This window comes from Fukomys damarensis, unplaced genomic scaffold (assembly GCF_012274545.1).
Source record: "Fukomys damarensis isolate Sample0158 unplaced genomic scaffold, DMR_v1.0_HiC HiC_scaffold_27, whole genome shotgun sequence".
NCBI classification, from domain to species: Eukaryota; Metazoa; Chordata; class Mammalia; order Rodentia; family Bathyergidae; genus Fukomys; species Fukomys damarensis.
This window is the reverse complement of record NW_022900939.1, coordinates 21,677,464-21,696,120: the sequence shown is the minus strand read 5'-3', so window position 1 is coordinate 21,696,120 and position 18,657 is coordinate 21,677,464. Positions and strand designations below refer to the sequence as shown.

The following is an 18,657-nucleotide window of genomic DNA, read 5'->3' as shown; positions in this document are numbered from 1 at the left end:
TGTTTTTTTTTTTTTTTTTTTTTGAGACAGGGTCTCACTGTGTAGTTGAGACTGACCTGGAACTCACTGTGTAGCAATGTAGTTGAGACTGACCTGGAACTCACTGTGTAGCACAGGCTGGTCTCCAACTCACTGTGATCCTCCTGCCTCAGCCTCCTGAGTGCTGGGATTATAGGCATGCGCCACCACACCCAGCTAGAGTTGGGCTTTTTGTGCACAAGAGAAACCATGTGATCATTTAACTTACTGTGTCTATCTTATCTAAAATTATGGTATCAAAATCCATCTATTTTTCTGCAGGTGATTTGGAATCATTCTTCTTTATGGCTAAATAAAATTTTATTGTGTATATATACCACATTTTCCTTACACATTTGGCTGTTGATGGGCATCTACACTGTTTCCACAGCTCAGCTGCTGTGAACACAGGTATCCCATTTATCACTAGAGTATGATGTCTTTAATTCTTTTAGTAATATATCCATAAATGTAGCTGAGTCAAAAAGAATTTCAAGTTTTAGTTTTTTAAGGTGTATGTGTTTTGGTTTGTTTTTTGTACCAGGGTTCGAACTCAAGACCTTGTGCTTGTGAGGCAGGTGTGGTGCCAGCTGAGCTAAATCCCTAGCCCCAATTTTTAGGGTTTTTTTTTTTTTTTTTTTTTTTTTGAGGAATTTCCATAGAGGTTGTATTAGTTTACATTCCTATCAGAAGAGTTCCTTTTTCTGCACATCCTGACCAACATTTGTTTTTTTGCTTGTTTTTTTTAAGTCAGCACCATTTATTAAAGAGGTTCTCTTTTACAGTGTTTCAAAATTTTCATTGTAGAAGTCTTTTATCTCCTTGGCTAGGTTTTTTCTCAGCCATTTTGTGTGTTTGTTTTTGAGGCCACTGTAAATAGGATTGCTCTCAATTTCTCACTAAGTTCATTATTGGTGTATAGGAAAGCTATTGATCTTTGTATGTTGATTTTGTATCCTGCTACTTTGCAGAATTTATCGGTTCTAAGAGACTTTTGGTGGTCTTTTTAGAGTTTTCTAGGCATAGAATAATACCTGCAAAGAAGAATAAATTGACTATTCTCTTTATTTCTGTTGTCTGCACTGACTAGTGTCAAGTAATATATTGAGTAACAGTGGTGAGAATGGACACCCTTATCTCCTTCTAACTTTCAAGGATATCCTTTCACTTTTTTCCTATTCAGTATGATGTTGAAATGAGGCGTGTTTTGGTGGTTGTTTGTTTGTTTGTTTTATTTTGTTTCTTTTTCCGGGGGGGGGGGCAAACTTTGGACCTTGGGCTTGCAAGGCAGGTGGCAGCACCAGCCCAGAGGTTTGTTTTTGTTTTTGAGTACAGGATAGAGATACTGATAGGTAGCAAATTTTCAATATAGTGTAATGTGAATTGAAGAAAGAGTTAACTGAGCTGGAATTAGCTTGTAGTTTAGAATATAAAGGGACCTTAAGTTATCACTAAGCAAAAATTAGAATTTAGAAGTGAAGTGATCACTAAGACTGTCTACCTTCACACTGAAAAAGTATCAGTAAAATTGATACTAGGTAACTTCTTCTTTTAGACCAGTGGTGGTGAATCTATGGCACATGTGCTGAATTGTGCTGTTTGTATCATTGAATGCTCTAAAAAGTTTGTTGTCACTGCTTCAGACTCTTTTACTTTCTTATTTTCTGTTACCTAAAAAAAAATTAAAGATAGTTTTACTTTTTTGTTTCCTTATATGTAAATTCTGTCATTTATTCTGATTCTCACCAGGTAATTATCTTAAGCAAGAAAATTTATTTACTATAAAGTACAAAATGGTAGAATTGTGCAGTGATTTTTCAAAGGATGATTTTTTATTATATTACATTATTAATTTTTTTAAAATTATGATAAACAAGCCAGGCATTGTGATATATGCCTATAATCCCAGTACCTGGAAGGCTGAGACAGGAAGATTGCTTTGAGTTGGAGGCCAACTTGGGCTACATTTTGAGTTCAAGGCCAGTCTGAACTACAGAACGAGACTCTGTCTCAAAAAAACAAAAAGTAAAGGGACGGGATTTAGCTCAGTAGTGCAGCCACCTGCCTCACAAACACAAGGTCCTGAGTTCGATTTCTGGTACCAAAAAAAAAAAAAGTAAAATAAAACTTTGATCAAAATTTTCCATTTAAAATTACTTTTAAAGTATACCATTCAGTGTCTTTGATTATATTCTGTGTTATGCTATCATCATCATCACTATCTCCAAATGGAAACTTTTTTTTTTTCCCTGTGAGGTGGTCTCACTGTATAGTTCAGGCTGGCCTCAAATTTTCTTTGTAGCCCATGATGGCCTCAGACTGGCAGGGATCCTCTGCCTCAGCCTCCTGAATGCTAGTATTACAGGCATGCACCACCACACCTAGCCCAAGTAGAAACTCTTAATCACAAAGCAATGGATTTCTATTCCACCTTTCCTCAGCCTTTGTTAACTTCTACTCTACTTTGCGTCTCTATGACTTTGCAAATTTTGTGTACCTCATATAATAGGAATCAAATATTTGTGCTTTTTTGTGGGTGGCTTATTTCACTTTTATTTTACTCATAATGTCTGTAAGGTTTATTCATGTTGTTAAAGTATCAAAACTTGATTTCTTTTTCAGTCTGAATAATAATCCATTGTGTATATACTACATTTGTTGATTTGTTATCAGCAGTGTATGAAGATTCCACTTTCTCCACGCCCTCACCAGCACTTGTTATTTGACTAATAGGTCTGAAGTGGTAACTCATTGTGGTTTTGATTTGCATTTCTTTAATGACTAATAATATAAAGCTAATGAAAAACGTTTCAAGTGCTTATTGTCCAGCTGTAAATCTTCATGAATTATATATTAAAATCCCTTGCCTACTTCAATTGTTTTTTTTTTAAATGGTACCAGGGATTGAACTCAGGACCTGTGCTTGCCAGGCTAAATTCCTGGCAAAATTGTTCATTATTGTTTTTTGTAATGACTTGTAAAAATTCTTTAAAAATTCTGGATATTAGATGCTTATTAGATTTATGCTTTTAAAATGGGAGAAAATCCTATTCCATATGGTTTTTTTCTTCCTTTTCTTGATTATTTTTAAAATACAAAAGGTTTTGGGCCAGGGATTTAGCTCAGCTGTTTGGTGGCCTGCCTTGCAAGCGCAAGGACCCAAGTTCAATCCCCGGTACCAAAAAAAAAAAAAAATACAAAAGGTTTTAATTTTTAGGAAGTCGAAAGGTTACCCTATTTTGTTTTTACTTGTAGTTTTTTGTTGTTTTGTTTTGTTTTTTTGGTTTTTTTGAGACAGGGTCTCACTGTATAGTTGAGATTGACCTGGAACTCACTATGTAGTCCAGGATGGTTTTGAACTCACAGCGATCCTCCTGCCTCCGCCTCCCGAGTGCGCGGGGATCACAAGCGTGCCCTACCACGCCCAGCTGTTTTGTTGTTTTGGTATCAGGGATTGTGGATGGGTCTTTGTGTGCTTGCGAAGCAGGCAGTGGAACCACTGAGCTAAATCCCCAGCCCCTTTACTTGTACTTCTGATGTTATAGCTACGAAACCATTGCCTAATCCGAAGTCCTGAATATTTGCTGTGAGAAATAGATTTCAGTATTCAGTTTGTACTTGTTACTTACTGTGACACTCAGTCCAGGGTGGGTAGGGGTTGGCATCCATACCAGGCCAGTGACTTCCTTTGGCTGCCTAAGAGCAACTGTATGGAAAGCACTTGGAGTAGAAGCAGTAAATCAGTTAAAATTATTTGCTATTCTGATGGGTAGGAGATTGGAGGCTGATTTCCTTAATATGTCCCTGCCTTCTGGGTTTCTTTATAGCAGAGATTTTTGTTGTTGCCTGCAGATGGCTAGGGTTATTGTCAGGATTGGGTACATTTTTTAAAGTATTTATGAGATATGCTGTAGAAATTTACATAAACTAGAGTTTTTACATTAGAATGAGGAGTAGGAAAAAAATCTTAACTTTCAATTTTGTTTTCCTCTGGTGTATAAAAAATCTATTTTCATTTTTTATGATTTAATTTCTGCCTTTTTACACATCATTTCTTAAGAAACTTCTCTAATGTCTTTTTATGTAGTTTTATAAATGCAGGTTTTGTGTAATCAATTCTAGATCATTAGTACCTAGCCTTAAATTCCAGATGTTATTTTTAGCACTTAGAAGGGTAAGGCTACTACTACTTTGCCTCTACCACTTGTCACATGATTATGTTCTTAAATTTTTTGCAAATATTAACACTGGCTTAAAAATATATTGAAAGATAAATTTGTGATATAAGCAACATTGTTTATAACAGCTTATGAGATAAAATTAACATACTGCAAAATTTACTAAAGTACATTTTTCGGTTTTGAGTATATTCACAGAGATGTGTAAACATCGGTGCTAATTCCAGAACATTTTCATGGCTTCTGAGAAAAACGCCATATACTATTAGCAGTTACTTCCCATTCCGTCCTTTCTCCAGTCCTTGGGAACTAACTACTTATCTACTTTCTATCTCTATGGATTTGCCTATTTCAGACATTATATGAAATCATACAATATATGGTCTTTCATGTCTGGTTTTTACTTGGCCTAATGTTTTCAGAGTTTGTCCGTGTTATAGCACATATAATTATTTCATTTTTATGGCTAATTTGTGTAGATTCTCCACACACATGTCAGCACTTGCTATTATTCATCTTTTTTTTTTTTTTTAAAGACAGGGTCTCCCTTTGTACTTCATGCTGACCTTGAACTCACTGTCTAGCCCAGGCTGGCTTTAAACTCAACAGTGATCCTCCTGCCTCAACCTTCCAAATGCAGGGATTATAGGCATGTGCCACCATACCCAGCTTCTTTGTCTTTCGTCAGTGTTGGAAATCAAACTCAAAGCCTCATGCATGTTAGGCAAGTGCTCTACCACTAAGCTACCCCACTAGTCCTGTTATCTTATCTTTTTTGATGATAGTCATTGTAGTGGACATAAAGTAGTGTCTCACTATGGTTTTGATTTCCATTTCACTAGTGATTTGTGATATTGAGCATCTTTTCATATGCTTATTGGCTATTTGTGTGTCATCTTTGGGTATGAATGGTCTGGGGCTAGGGATTTAGTTGAGGGGTTCTGCCGCCTGCCTCCCAAGTGAAAGGTCCGGAGTTCGGTCTCCCTCCACCTCTGGACCAAAAACAAACAAACGAATGGTAGCTGGATAGCATACTATTGCTTAGTTTTCTTGATTTGAGTTAGTTTTTGGTCTTTTAATTCAAAATTAGTCTATCCTTGAAGTCTTTTTATAAAGCTAATTTTAGCTCTCCCTCATGAAAACATTAGATGCTCATTTGAATTTCTATAAAGATAGCTTATATCTACTTTTTTGTTTGATGTAGGGTCTCTCTTTGTAGTTCAGGCCTTGAACTTACTATATAGCCCAAGCCAGCCTCAAACTTCCAACCCTCATGCCTTAGACTCCTAAGTGCTGGGAGGGACTATAGGGATGTTCTTCCATGCCTTCCAGTTTATCCTTACTTTGATAAGCCAAGGTAGATAAAATATGTAGTAGATTCTATTTCAATTTTTTATTGTGAATGTATACTGCTAGGCTTAAGAAGTTAGCAAAGGTAAAATTCACAGGTAGAGAATCCAGTGGCTCATTAAAACTGTTGAGTATTTTGTGCATTGTGAGGCTGTCAGCTGATAATGAGTTGAGAGGAAGAATAGATCTCTAAGGTAAAGAAAATTGATGCTTGACATAGCAACTGATGTTGAAACTAGTATTTTGTATATGTGGGAACACTGCTTATAGGTAGATATAGGAAAGTATGTAATTTCATCTGTATGTCCCTTGTTTCCCAGCGAGGTACCATGCGACGACGCTATGAAGACGATGGCATTTCAGATGATGAAATTGAAGGAAAAAGAACTTTTGACTTGGAAGAAAAACTCCATACCAACAAATATAATGCCAATTTTGTTACATTTATGGAAGGAAAAGGTCAGTTTTGTTTTGGTTTTTTTTTTTCTTCTTGAGTACCTGGGCTCAAACTCAGGACCTTGGGCTTGCAAGGCAGGTGGTGGAACCACTGAGTTAAATCCCCGGCCCAATCAGTATCATTTTGATTCAAAGGTGCAATCCCTTGATATAGGATGTCATAGACAACTTTTGATTTAGCATGTATGCAACTGAAATTTTGCCTGTTGATGCTATTTATCCATTTTCTTTGGTTGCATAATATGACCTATACACACTCTTCCCTCCCCCATTCTTGTACCCTTGAATCATTCTTGTATTAAAAGGAATCAAAAGTGGGTATGGTGGCTCACACCTGTAATTTCAGTACCTGGGAGGCTGAGGCAGGAAGACTGAAAGTTTGAGCCTACCCCTGGCAACTTGGGTTTGTTTTGTTTTTGACATCTTGTCTCAAAGAGAGATGGAGCACTGGAGATGTAGCTGAGTGTTCCCTGGGTTCAATCCTCAGTACCACCAAAAAAAGAAAAAAAAAGACAGTCTTTTATTAGACTAGGAGTGTTATTGTAGTTATGGTATTTTGAGACAGGGTCTTGCTTTGTAATACAGGCTGACTTTACTATGTAGCCCAAACTGGCTTCAAACTCTTGGCAATCTCCCTGAGTGCTGGGATTACAGGTGTGTGCCACCATGCCTGCCTCTATTGTTTTTTTCTTAATGGCCTTTTGCTTGGGTTTTATTTGTTTGTTTATTTATTGGTACAGGGATTGAACTTTGCCAGGCAGGTGGTGAAATCACTGAGCTAAATCCCCAGCCCTACTTGGGTTTGATTTAAAATAGTATAATAAACCCTTTTATGCATATATGTACCCCATTGAAACAAAGGTGGGATTCTATTTGTATCACATAGCTTTGATCCTTAGCAGAGTTGATAAAGATATCATAGGTGTATTGTAGTGATGGTCAGGATTAATTTTTTGATTGGTAAGAAACAGGATAATGGTAATTCCTATTTAGAATTTATGAGATGGCTCATTAATAATATTGTACCCTCTGTTGTTTAAATTCTAAATTTCCTGTAGAAATGCAGACATAGCAAACCCTTAAAGCCCTACTCTTCAGTGTGTTCTTCCTATTTTCTATGAGGTGCTTCTCAGTAACAAGTATGTGTTTATTGTCTAATAGAGCACAACAGTATGCACAGAAGGAAAACTATCTATACCTTATTATTTACACCTTTTTATGACCCTTTTGTTTTTATTCCAACTATGCCTTTTGTCTAATAATTGTTTTCCTGTGGTGACAGATTTTAATGTAGAGTATATCCAGCGGGGTGGCTTGAGAGACCCTCTGATATTCAAGAATTCTGATGGACTTGGAATAAAGTAAGTGTTCTGGGCCTGGCAGGGTATGATTGTAAAGTAGTTGTAGACTATGGCAGTATTAAGAACCCAGAGCAGTAGGTAATTGAAAATAATTTCTCACTTATTTTAAAATGTAGCCAGGTGTGGTGTCAATGCCTGTAATCTCAGCACTATGGGAGGCCAAAGCAGGAGGAACACAAGTTCAAGCCCAGTTTGGGCAATTTAGTGAAATCCTGTGGTGGTGGTAGTGGGGGGTGGGGTGTCAGTGCAAAAGCCCTGGGTTTAAAATCCCTAGTATAGCAAAAGAAAGAAAGAGAGAGAGAGACAGACAGACAGACTACACACCGATTTATGTTGTAGGTAAAAAGTATAAGTGAGGTAAGAAGAAATTTAAATCTCTTGAAATCTTCCACCTTTAAATAATCATTGCTAACATTTTGTTGTATATTTTTTTTCCTGTGTCAATATGTGAATATAATCATTTATATTTGAAAAATTATTTTAAGTCTAAATGTGAAGATTTACATGCCTGATTGGGGAGCCCCCAGTATTGGAAGAAAAAGCTCACACTGACTAGACAAGTTGTGCTTATGATTTATACTTACTGGTGTTTGTTTCCTAGGATGCCAGATCCAGACTTTAGTGTGAATGATGTCAAAACGTGTGTGGGTAAGTATCAAGCTTTCAGGCGCAGGGGCTTTGAGGCAAAGATTTAAGACACAGAACTGAATCCTAAATCTCAAGCTGAGGTATACCGTTCAGGAATATTGCAGTATATACTCAATTAGAAACTACTATTTTAATAGCAGCTAAGAATTTTCCCTAAAGAAGTTACAAAAGTTGCCTCATGTAATGCTCACTAGCCATAAAACTTTTGAATCTTGTCCTTTTCCTTTGTCACTATACATACTTCCCTCTCTCCATAAAGGTCTTGCCTTCTAAGGCAACCTTCCCAGGAAACTAAAAATTTATATTTCTGCATTAAAGTCTCTCTCTTCACTTTCCCTGTAGACTTCAGTTCTTGTCTTGGATCTTTCGTGGGTTCCAGGGACCTCCTTCCCTCTTCTCCTCCTCCTTGCACTACTGTATTCCAGTGTCAAGACACCAAATCTAGGAGAGGCTCTTTCTCTGCTGCTCACCACTCCACCATCTGAAAATTTATACTTCTCAGCCAAGAAAGAATCTTCTGATATCTGTGATTCTCTTTCTGGGTCTTAAAAGCAGTAGAGGCTTTACCTAGAAATTCTCACCCATGCCACATTTAGTAATATGTCTAAGACTTGAGACTTTGTAAGCTGATAAATAAATATATTAAATTTTCTCATCTAAGCCGGGCTTAGTGGTGCATGTCTATAATCCCAGCACTTGGGAGGCTGAGGCAGGAAGATTACCATGAGTTTGAGTCTGCCCTGAACTGCATATTGAGGCCCGCCCTGTGTTAAAAACAAAAAATTTCTCATCCATGGTTGGTTAAATTGAATCTTTAAGAGCCAGGCATGGTGGTGCACGCCTTTAATCCCAGCATTAGGGAGGCTGAGGCAGGAGGATCACTGTGAGACCAGGCTGGGCTACATAGTGAGTTCCAGGTCAGTCTCAACTACATAGTGAGACCCTGTCTCAAAACAAACAAAAAATGCTGAAAAAAAATATAGCTGAAGCTACGCATGTTGATGCACACTTCTAATCCCCTAGAGTGTAGTAAGTACTTAGTAAATCTGATGAATAATTAAAATTCTTTCCCACTTTTTATAAGCCGAGCTCTCTCCCTGGAGGTGGGGGATTCTAACATAAACTACTATTTGAATACTAGTCCGTTATTTTACTTTTTTTTTTTTTTTTTTTTTTTTTTTTTTTTTTTGAGGTGCTGGTGAGCAAACCCAGGAGCTTGTGTATGCTAGGCAGGTGCTGTACCACTGAGCTGTATCACCACCCCTCACTTCCTTCTATCCTTTCTTTTTTTCACCCCTTATTTCCTTTTATCTTTTTTCACTTCCTTTCTTAATGGACTTCTGGGACAGTAATTCACTGGATTTGTGAAGTAGCAGACAACCATAGCTTTTCTTTATTGGTTAGATATTCTTATGGTTTGTGGTCTACAAATGATCTGTATGAGAATCATCTGTGATGACTTAACACTAGTTTTTTTTGTTTGTTTGTTTTTCTAGTACCTAGAGTCAAACTCAGGACCTTGCACTTACCAGGCAGGTGTGGTACCACTGAACTAAATCCTAGGCCCCACTATGATAACTTGCTAAAATGGAGATTCTGGAAAAGTGGCAGGAAGTTTTCTCCCCCATGTAAATAATAATTATGTTGGCAGAGTCTGTCTGGTATAACTTCTTTTTTTTGGTACCGGGGATTGAACTCAGGACCTTGCACTTGCAAGGCAGGCAGTGGAACTACTGAGCTAAATCCCTGGCCCTCGTGTAAGTATTTTTAAAAATTTCTAATCTACTGAAGGCTTGCATCTTCCTTCCAGAGGAAGATTTGGACAGTAAAGTACAGTTAATTTCAACCAATTCCAGGTCTTAGTATATTTGGTCATGCTCCATACCTCCTTACCCCCACCAACCAGGCCCCATGGTACACAGCTATGGCTGTGTTTCTTTGAACAACCAGCAAACGGCTTGTAAGAGCCAAGATAGGCAAAAAAGGCCCCGTCCTGCTAATATGGGAAACCTGAGGTATGATCACTGATTGCTTATATAGATACAAAGAAGCAGATGACCGTTGTTTTATTTTCTCTCAACTGTTGCAGGCTTTTCTCCTACTCAAGCAATTTCCAGTGGATTTTATAGTCTGGTGCCCTTTTTCTACCCCTTTTCATTTTTCTGTTTGGAGGACAGGCATTAAAGATTAGGTCGTTCAAAAGCAACTACATATACAGAGAAAAGTGGAAAGCGATCACACATGCCCAGGGAAAGGTGCAGGCTCATAAAAAACAGAAAAATTTTACATTTATACCTCATGTGGCAGAGAGACAGCCTACAACAGTTAAAAACAAATAACCAAAAAACCCTGAAAAACAGTGGCAAGTACACTGCGAACTCTGGGGAAGGGAAAGAATCTGAGTTACCACATTATTATACTTAGATGTCCAGTTTTCAGGAAAGTGTGACCCATTTCAAAAGACAAAAGTAAATCAACAGATAAAGTCCCTAAAAAAAGACCTGATTCCTAATTTAAGAAATACTTTAAAACAACTGTGTTAAAGATGCTCAAAGAACTAGATACAGAGAAAGTCAGGAAAAAACAATCAGAATTTATGATCAATAAAAGAAAAAAATTTTAAAGTTGAAAAGTACATTAATTGAAAATTTATTAGGAGCATTCAGAGGCAGATATAAGCAGCTTTCCTATACTATGACTATTGGCCATGATGTTTCTGCCTCATCACTGGCCTAAAGCAATGGAACAGATGACATGAACTGAAACTTTTGAAACTATGAGTCAAAGTAAATATTTCATCCTTTAAGTTGTGGGGGGGAGTATCAGAGCAACCAAAAACCTTTTTATTTTTTTGAAACTGGGGATCAAACTCACAAAAACCTCATAATACAATAGCCATTCTAACAGTTTTTTTATTAGTCCATATTTGCAGTACATAATGATTACATTTATCTTGAGGACTTTATACATGTACGTAACACATCTTAATTCTTTCTATGTCCCCCCCACTTCCCAGCTGCATATAATTGTTACTGTTATTTTTTGAGACGGGGTCTCACTATGTAGTTCAGGCTGGCCTTGCACCTCACTATATAGTCTAGGCTGGTCTTGAATTTGTGGCAGTCCTCCTTAACTTTCCAAGTGCTAGGATTACAGGTGTGTGCCACTGTATACAGCTACTGTTGTATCCCCCCACCCTGTCTCCTTTATTCTTCCTATTATCTACCTTTTTATTCTAATAGTTTTTTGTTTGTTTTAGGGTGCTTTAAACAATTTATTTAACTGAAATACCATATACTGACTTCCATTTATTTTTATATCTTTTCCCCATTGAGGATTTTCAAGCCAATACAAATATTTGAAAATATTTGGCCATTTGGGTATACACATGTATTATACCTCATATCTTTCATCAAAAAAACACTAAAGGCCTGACCCAGTTAACTAGGTACAGTGAGAATCTGCTCCAAATATTTGTTTCTCCAAGGTAAAGGCACCACACACCTGTTCAATTAAGAAAACCATCCTTATAACACAGAATAATTTTTTTATATTTAAGGCGGGCCTAGAATACCTAGCCATTAGTTAGGCGCTGTATGGCAGAGCTGCATCCCCAGCTTATGCCATGAATTCATAGAGAATAGGTTCTGACAACTCAGGCTCCTTTCTGTTGGGTCTCACAAAGTGTGCTGCTCTGGGCGGGGCAAGCTGGTACTTTAGTTGAACCCAGACACTTTCTATTTGGCTTCCTTCTTTTTCTGATCATTTTTCTTGACATGTTTCAGGAAGCTGTCTCAACTCCTTGAGTGTTTTAATATGCTCAGTGCACACATGAATCCTCTTGGCAAATATCTTGCCCTTAACTTGCTTGTTTACAACAGTGCCAACAGCATGCTGGGTAACATTGTAGACTCTTCCAGTTTTGCCATGGTAACATTTGCATGGCATTCCTTTTTGAACAGTGCCCATTTCTTTGATGTCTATGATATTACCCTTTTTTGTAGATTTGCATGTATGTAGCCAAAGGAACAACCCCATGTTTTGTAAAAGTCCTAGAAAACATATAATGTGTTCTTCTCCTCTTTCCCTTTATGTTGTCAGGTTGGCAAATTACTGGAGGATGGTGGTTCTGGCTGAAAGGACTGTTTTGGTTTTTTGAGACAGGGTCTCACTGTGTAGCCTGGACTGGCCTGGGATTCGTGCCAGTTCTCTTGCCTCAGCCTCCCCAGTGGTGGAATTACAAGCATGTGCCATCTTATTCTAACAGTTTTTAAGTGATGATGAGTTCATGACAGCTCCGTCCCGTAGGCACCCTTATAAAATGGAGCAAGTTTTAGTCCCTCTTCTCTCCTACCCTCTTGCCTCCTCTCATTGAATGATGCAGTGGAAAAGCCCTTGCCAGGTCCCAGAACCTTGATATTGGACTTCCCATTCTCCAAAACCATGAGCCAGAAAATTCCTATTCATTTACCCACTCTCAGGTGTTCTGTTATGTCAGCACAAACAGACTATAATAGAGCCTAAGAGGACGGGTCAGAAATCATTAAGTAGACCAGTATATATGTGGGAATATCAGAGAGAAAGGCCAGAGAAACTATTGAGGAAATAATAAAATGAGCTTATAGACTCCCAGTCCTCACTGAGGCACATTAAAATCAAATCTTTCAAAAGCCAAAGATAGGCCATTGGAAGCATCAAGAAAAAAAAGTGACTCATCACATACAGGGATGCTCAAATAGATTATGAACAGATTTCTTATCACAAATTTTGGAGTTCAGGAGGCAGTGAACCACTATATTTAAAAAATGCTAAAAGAAAAATAATTTGTCAATCAAGAATCCAATAACCGGCGGAACTGTCCTTGTAAAGGAAGGGAGAAACTAAGACATTCTTAGATAAGCAAAAGCTATATGAGTTTGTTACCAGTAGAACTCTCCTGCAAGAAGTGCTCACCTAAGTTGGACATGGTGGTGCCTGCTATAATCCCAGCACTTGGGAAGCTGAGGCAGGAGGATCACTGAGAGTTTGAACCAAGCCCAAGCTACATAGTGAGTTCATGGCCAGCTTGAAGTACAGATCTCAGTGAAGGTAAATATATGGACCAATTACAAAGGCTGGTATATTGTGATAATACTTTTTTTGTTTCCCACATAATTAAAACTAAAACACCCCTTACCCCTCAGTACTGGAGGTTAAACCCAGAGCCTTTGCACTGAGCTACATCTCTAGCCTTTTTTAATTTTTTGGAGACAGGGTCTCATTAAGTTTTGGGGACTGGGCTCAAAATTATCCTCCTGACTCCACCTCTCAGAATCAAGAGATTATAGGCATAGGCCATCATACTCAGCTGTGTGGGGCGGGTGTGTGCAGTTTTGAACCTTAAAGTAATTGAGAAATGTATGAAAGGAGAGAAAGCATTCCCCTTTGACAAGGATAGAAGAAGCTCTTAGGCCTGATGACACACATGTGCATAGGGTTAAGGCATTGCCACCTGCTTAAAATAATTGCAGAAATGAAGGACAAGAAAAACTGTAAGACACATTGACATAAAATAGCAAAATGATAGTAGTATCTTTTAAGGTAAATGGATTAAACTTCAATCAAAAAGTATTGGTAGAATATATTTAACAACAGCATGATTCTACTGTGTGCTTGCTACAAGGTATGCAAAAGAGGAGTGGCTATAATAAATAGGTTTTAAATAAAAATGTCACAAGACACAGTGACGTATTAATGTTCAACAGAACAAGAAAACCAAATTTAAACAATTAGACCCCAGTGATAGACCATCAAAATATATAAAGCAAAAACTGACAGAACTAAAGGAAGAAATATACAACTCTATACAACAGTAGAGACTTCAGTACCCCCAGTCAGTTGTGGATGGAGCGCTTAACACAAACCACTTAGATCTAATAAACATATACAGAATAATCACCCATGGGATATACATTCTTCTCAAGTATACACATACCTGGAAAATTTTCTGAGACCATATATTAGGTCACAAATTAAATTTCAATAGATTTTTTAAAAAATACATCAAAGTGTCAGCTGCAACCACAAGGCGATAAAGTTAGAAATTAATAGCAGAAGTAAGACCATAAAGTTTACAGAAATTCTTTAAACACCAGGGGAAAAAAGAAATCCCAAGGGAAATAAATTACTTATAGGCAAATGAACACAACACAACATACCAAAAATCAAGGGATATAGTGAAAGTAGTGCTAAGGGAGAAATTTATAAATGCTTACATTTAAACATCTCAAATCGATAAAGTTTAACACAACTAGAAAATGAAAAACTAAGAATAGCACAAGGAAAGAAATGGTAAAGGTTAGAGCAGAGATAAATGAAGTAAGAGTACAGAAAACTAATAGAAATTGAACCTAAAAGTTGGTGGTCCTCTTCCCTCCCTCCCACCTGAGATTCATTCCAGGGTGTCCCAAATGCTATGGAAGTGCTAAACCACTGAACTATATCTCCACCCTTTAAAAAATGTTTCATTTTGAGACAGGACTAAGTTATCCAGGCTGGGCTTGAACTTATCCTCCTGCTTCAGCCTCCTGAGTAGTAGTTCAAAATTACAGGAACTTATCACTACACCCAGCAAAAACTTAGTTCTTTGAAAAAAAGACTATTAAAATCGACAAACCTTTAGCCAGATGGACCAGTGGGGGAAATTACGAAAGTAATAAATGGAAAGACATTAGCACCAATTCTAAAGAAATAGAAAACGAATGAGTCATATTTTAACCGAGAAAAAAATACAAAAGAGAAAATAAAAAGGACTGCAAGAATACGATTCACAGTTGTTTACCAACAAACTGACTAACCTAAATAAAGTTGACAAATTCTTAGAAAACACAAAACACCAAGATTTAACTCACAAAGAAATAAAAAATCCTGAATAAATGTATAGTAGTAATCAGATTAAACCACTATTAAAAATTTCTCCCAACAAAGAAAAGCCTGAGCCTGTGACCACTCCTTGGTGAATTCTACCCAACTTTTGAGCCAGTCCTCAAACTTTCCCAAAGAATTAAAGAGAGAATACTTGTATACACATTCTGTAAGAACAGCATTACCTTGAAAGCAAAGCCAAAGAAAACCACAGGCCAAATTTTGTTGTGAACATTGATGCAAAAATCCTCAAAAAGTCCTGTACACATTTAATTCAGCAGCATATGAAAAGAATTATGTACCAAGCCGGGCATGGTGGCACACGTCTGTAATCCCAGCACTCTGGAGGCTGAGGCAGGATTGCTGTGAGTTGGAGACCAGCCTGGGTTTCATAGTGAGTTCCAGGTCAGTCTCAACTGCATAGTGAGACCCTGTCTCAAAAAAACCAAAAAAAATAAAAATAAAAAAAAAAAGAAGGGATTTAAATTGGATAAAAGTAAAATTATCTCTATTCACAGAAAAAATTGCTTTATACCTAAAAAACACCAAAGATCCCACCAAAAAAGTATTAGAAATGAATAAATAAATAAATAAAAATTTTAAAAAAGTAAAACTATTAGCAGAGTAGTGGGATACAAAGAAAACAAATAGTTGCAGTTTTAGCTGGGTGTGGTAGCATAAGACACACTCAGGAGGCTGAGGCAGGAGGATTGATTTGAGTTCAAGGCCAGGCTGAACTATACAGTGAGACCCTGCCTCCCCCGCCAAAAAAATTACATACGTAACAGTGAATATTCTGAAAAGGGAATTATGAAAAAAATTCCATTTACAATAGTATCAAAAAAGACAGGCTAGGGCTCAGTGGTACCATGCCTGCCTGGCAAGCAAAAGGTCCTGAGTCTGATCTCTGGTACAGAATGGGTGGGGTGGTGGGGAAAAACAAGAATAAAATATTTGGGAATTAACCCAGGAAAAAAATTTTTTTTGTGTGTGTTACCTGGAAATTGAACTCAGGACCTTGCACTTTCAAGGCAGGCAAGTGGCACCACTGAGCTAAATCCTTAGCCCCCAGGAATTAAAAACATACAAATGTTGTTGGAAGAAATTAAGGCGTAATTAAATTGAAATATAACCCATGTTCATTGGATGACTTTCATTTATTTAATTTTTTTCTGTCTTTGTTTTTGTGGTGCTGAGGGTCAAACCCAGGTTTTCACGCATATGAGGCAAAAGCTGTACCCTTCACTGAGTTACACTCTCGGTTCTGGAAGACTTAATATTGATGTTGGTACTACCTAGAGTAATCTACAGATTAATTGAAAGCTCTGTCAAAATCCTAATAGCATTTTTTGCAGAAATAGAAAAACCACCCCTAAAATTCACATAGAATCTTCAGGGACCATGAACAACCAAAACATTCTTGGAACAAAAAAAAGAAGAGAGCTGAAGGATACATGCTTCTTGAATTCAAAACTTTATACAAAGCTGAATACAAAGTACTCAAAACAGTGGTACTTGTATAAATACAGAAGTGCCAAAGAAATAAATCTGAGTGGGGTGTGGTGGCTCATCCCTGTAGTTCCAGTACTTGGGAAGCTGTGGTGGGAGGCTGAGGCAGGATGATCACAGTGAGTTCAAGGCCAGCCTGGACTGCATAGTTTTTTTTGAGACTCTCTCAAAACAATAAGTACATAAATTATACATACAAATAGGATATATATAAGTGTTACAGAAGGAATTTGTAAGTGACACACAGGCAGCAGAATGGAAGTAAAATAACAAATTTAGGGCCAGGGATTTAGCTCAGTGGTTCTGGTGACTGCCTCGCAAGCGCAAGGACCTGAGTTCAATCCCCAGTACCAAACAAAAACCAAGTTTAATTGTCATTGAGGATCGATCGATTAAATTTGTTATTTTACTTCCATTCTGTTGCCTCTGTGGGTGTCACTTACAAATTCCTTCTGTAACATAAGTACTATATGGATGTGATAGGATACAATAGAGAGCCCAGAAGCAAATGCTTATATATGGCCAAATAATTCTGAACAAGGGTACCAAAACCATTCAGTGGGGGAAAAGGACATTCTTTCCACAAATAATACTGGATATTTAAATGCAAAAAAAATGAAGTTGGACTCCTATCTAACATCATATGCAAAAAGTAACTAAAAATGGATTAAAGACCTAAATGTGAGACCTAAAGCTGTAAGACTCTTAAAGAAAACAGGGCAGGGGCCTCATGATAATACTGGTTTTGGCAGTAAATTCTTGGATAAGACACCAGATAAACAGGAGGCTGGGCATGGTAGTGCACACATGTAGTTCCATCATTGGGAGGCTGAGGTAGAAGGATTGCCATGAATTCAAAGCCAGCCTGAACTATGTAGTGAGACCCTTTCTCAAAAAGACAAACTCAAAGCCAGGCATGGTGGCTCACGCCTATAATCCCAGCACTCAGGAGGCTGAGGCAGGAGGATCGCTGTGAGTTCGAGACCAGCCTGGGCTACATAGCGAGTTCCAGGTCAGTCGCAACTACATAGTGAAACCCTCTCTCAAAAAACAAAGGAAAAAAAAACAAAACAAACTCAAAACCAGATTAAGAGGCGATAAAAGTAGTAAATAGAATTGGGCTAAAAAATGTAAACATTTGTATATGAAAAGACATTGTCAGCAGATTTTAAAAAGTATTTATAAAGTGGGAGAAAATATTTGCAAGTGATGTTTCTAAGAAGAGATTCATTTCTAGAGTATATTGACAACTTAGACTCAACAATTTTAAAAAACTCAATTCAGAAATGAGCAAAGGAATTGAACAGATGTTTCTCCAAAGAAGATTCACAAATGGCCAATAAACATATGGAAGGATGTTCAACATTACTAATCATTAGGGACATGCAAATCAAAACTACTGTACAGTGAAGTGCTGGCATATAGCTCAGTGGTGGAATGCTGCCATGCACAGAGCCCTGAGTTCAAGCCATGGCACTGCAAAATAAAATGTACAGTGTAATACTACAGTGCTTCTATCTTAATGGGTGCTATCAAAAAAAAAGGCCCAAAAGATTAACAAGTGTTGGTGAGGATTTGGAGCAATTGAAACCCCTTTGAATTGTGGCAAAAATGTAAAAATCATACAACCACCATGAAAAACAGTATGGTGGTTTAAAAAAAAAAAATCACCACATAATCTAGTAATTCTTCAGGGCATGTACCCAAAGAATTGAAAGCGTAATTTGAGATATTTGTACACCTGTCCTCATTGCAGCATTATTCACAACAGTTAAAATAGAGAACCAACACAAGTATCCAACCAACAATAGATCCAGACTCCTGTATATAATTTTTGGTTTTCTGCTGTATACACATATATAATGTCCTATTTGATCATTGATCTCCTTTAGATTTCTTCACATTGAACAAGTTTTCATTTCTTTAGTATGTCTTGACTTCTAATAGTGATCTTTGGAAACCCTTTGTAATTTAAACTTTCTAATCAAACTGATGGATGATCACAGGTATCTTTGCTGTGATTTAAAATACAGCACTGCCGGGTGTGGCGGCGCATGCCTGTAATCCCAGCACTCGGGAGGCTGAGGCAGGAGAGTCACTGAGTTCGAGACCAGCCTGGGCTACATAGTGAGTTCCAGGTCAGTCTCAACTACATAGTGAGACCCTGTCTCAAAAAACCAAAAAAAAAAAAAAAAAAAAAAACCAACACTGGAGGCTCAAGATTATGCTCAGGG

General features: G+C 37.5%; 1 protein-coding gene and 2 pseudogenes across 4 annotated transcripts in view; 2 read left to right on the top strand and 1 right to left on the bottom strand.

Moving 5' to 3' along the window:
• The window catches only part of Kdm2a (lysine demethylase 2A), a 113,569-nt gene that overhangs the window by 50,483 nt on the left and 44,429 nt on the right, over positions 1 to 18,657 (top strand). For 3 of the 4 annotated variants that reach the window (XM_010635832.3, XM_010635833.3, XM_033756738.1), the window contains 3 exons: positions 5,867 to 6,005; positions 7,285 to 7,363; positions 7,965 to 8,011. In XM_010635832.3, the coding sequence (XP_010634134.1) occupies positions 5,867 to 6,005; positions 7,285 to 7,363; positions 7,965 to 8,011 (265 nt within the window). Of the gene's footprint in view, positions 1 to 4,904; positions 4,921 to 5,866; positions 6,006 to 7,284; positions 7,364 to 7,964; positions 8,012 to 18,657 lie in introns of those variants that run through there. The other variant, XM_033756739.1, reaches the window with a different exon arrangement.
• LOC109118394 overlaps positions 11,615 to 18,657 on the bottom strand; it is a 10,395-nt pseudogene continuing 3,352 nt past the window's right edge.
• On the top strand, positions 13,404 to 13,516 carry LOC117283558 (annotated as a pseudogene).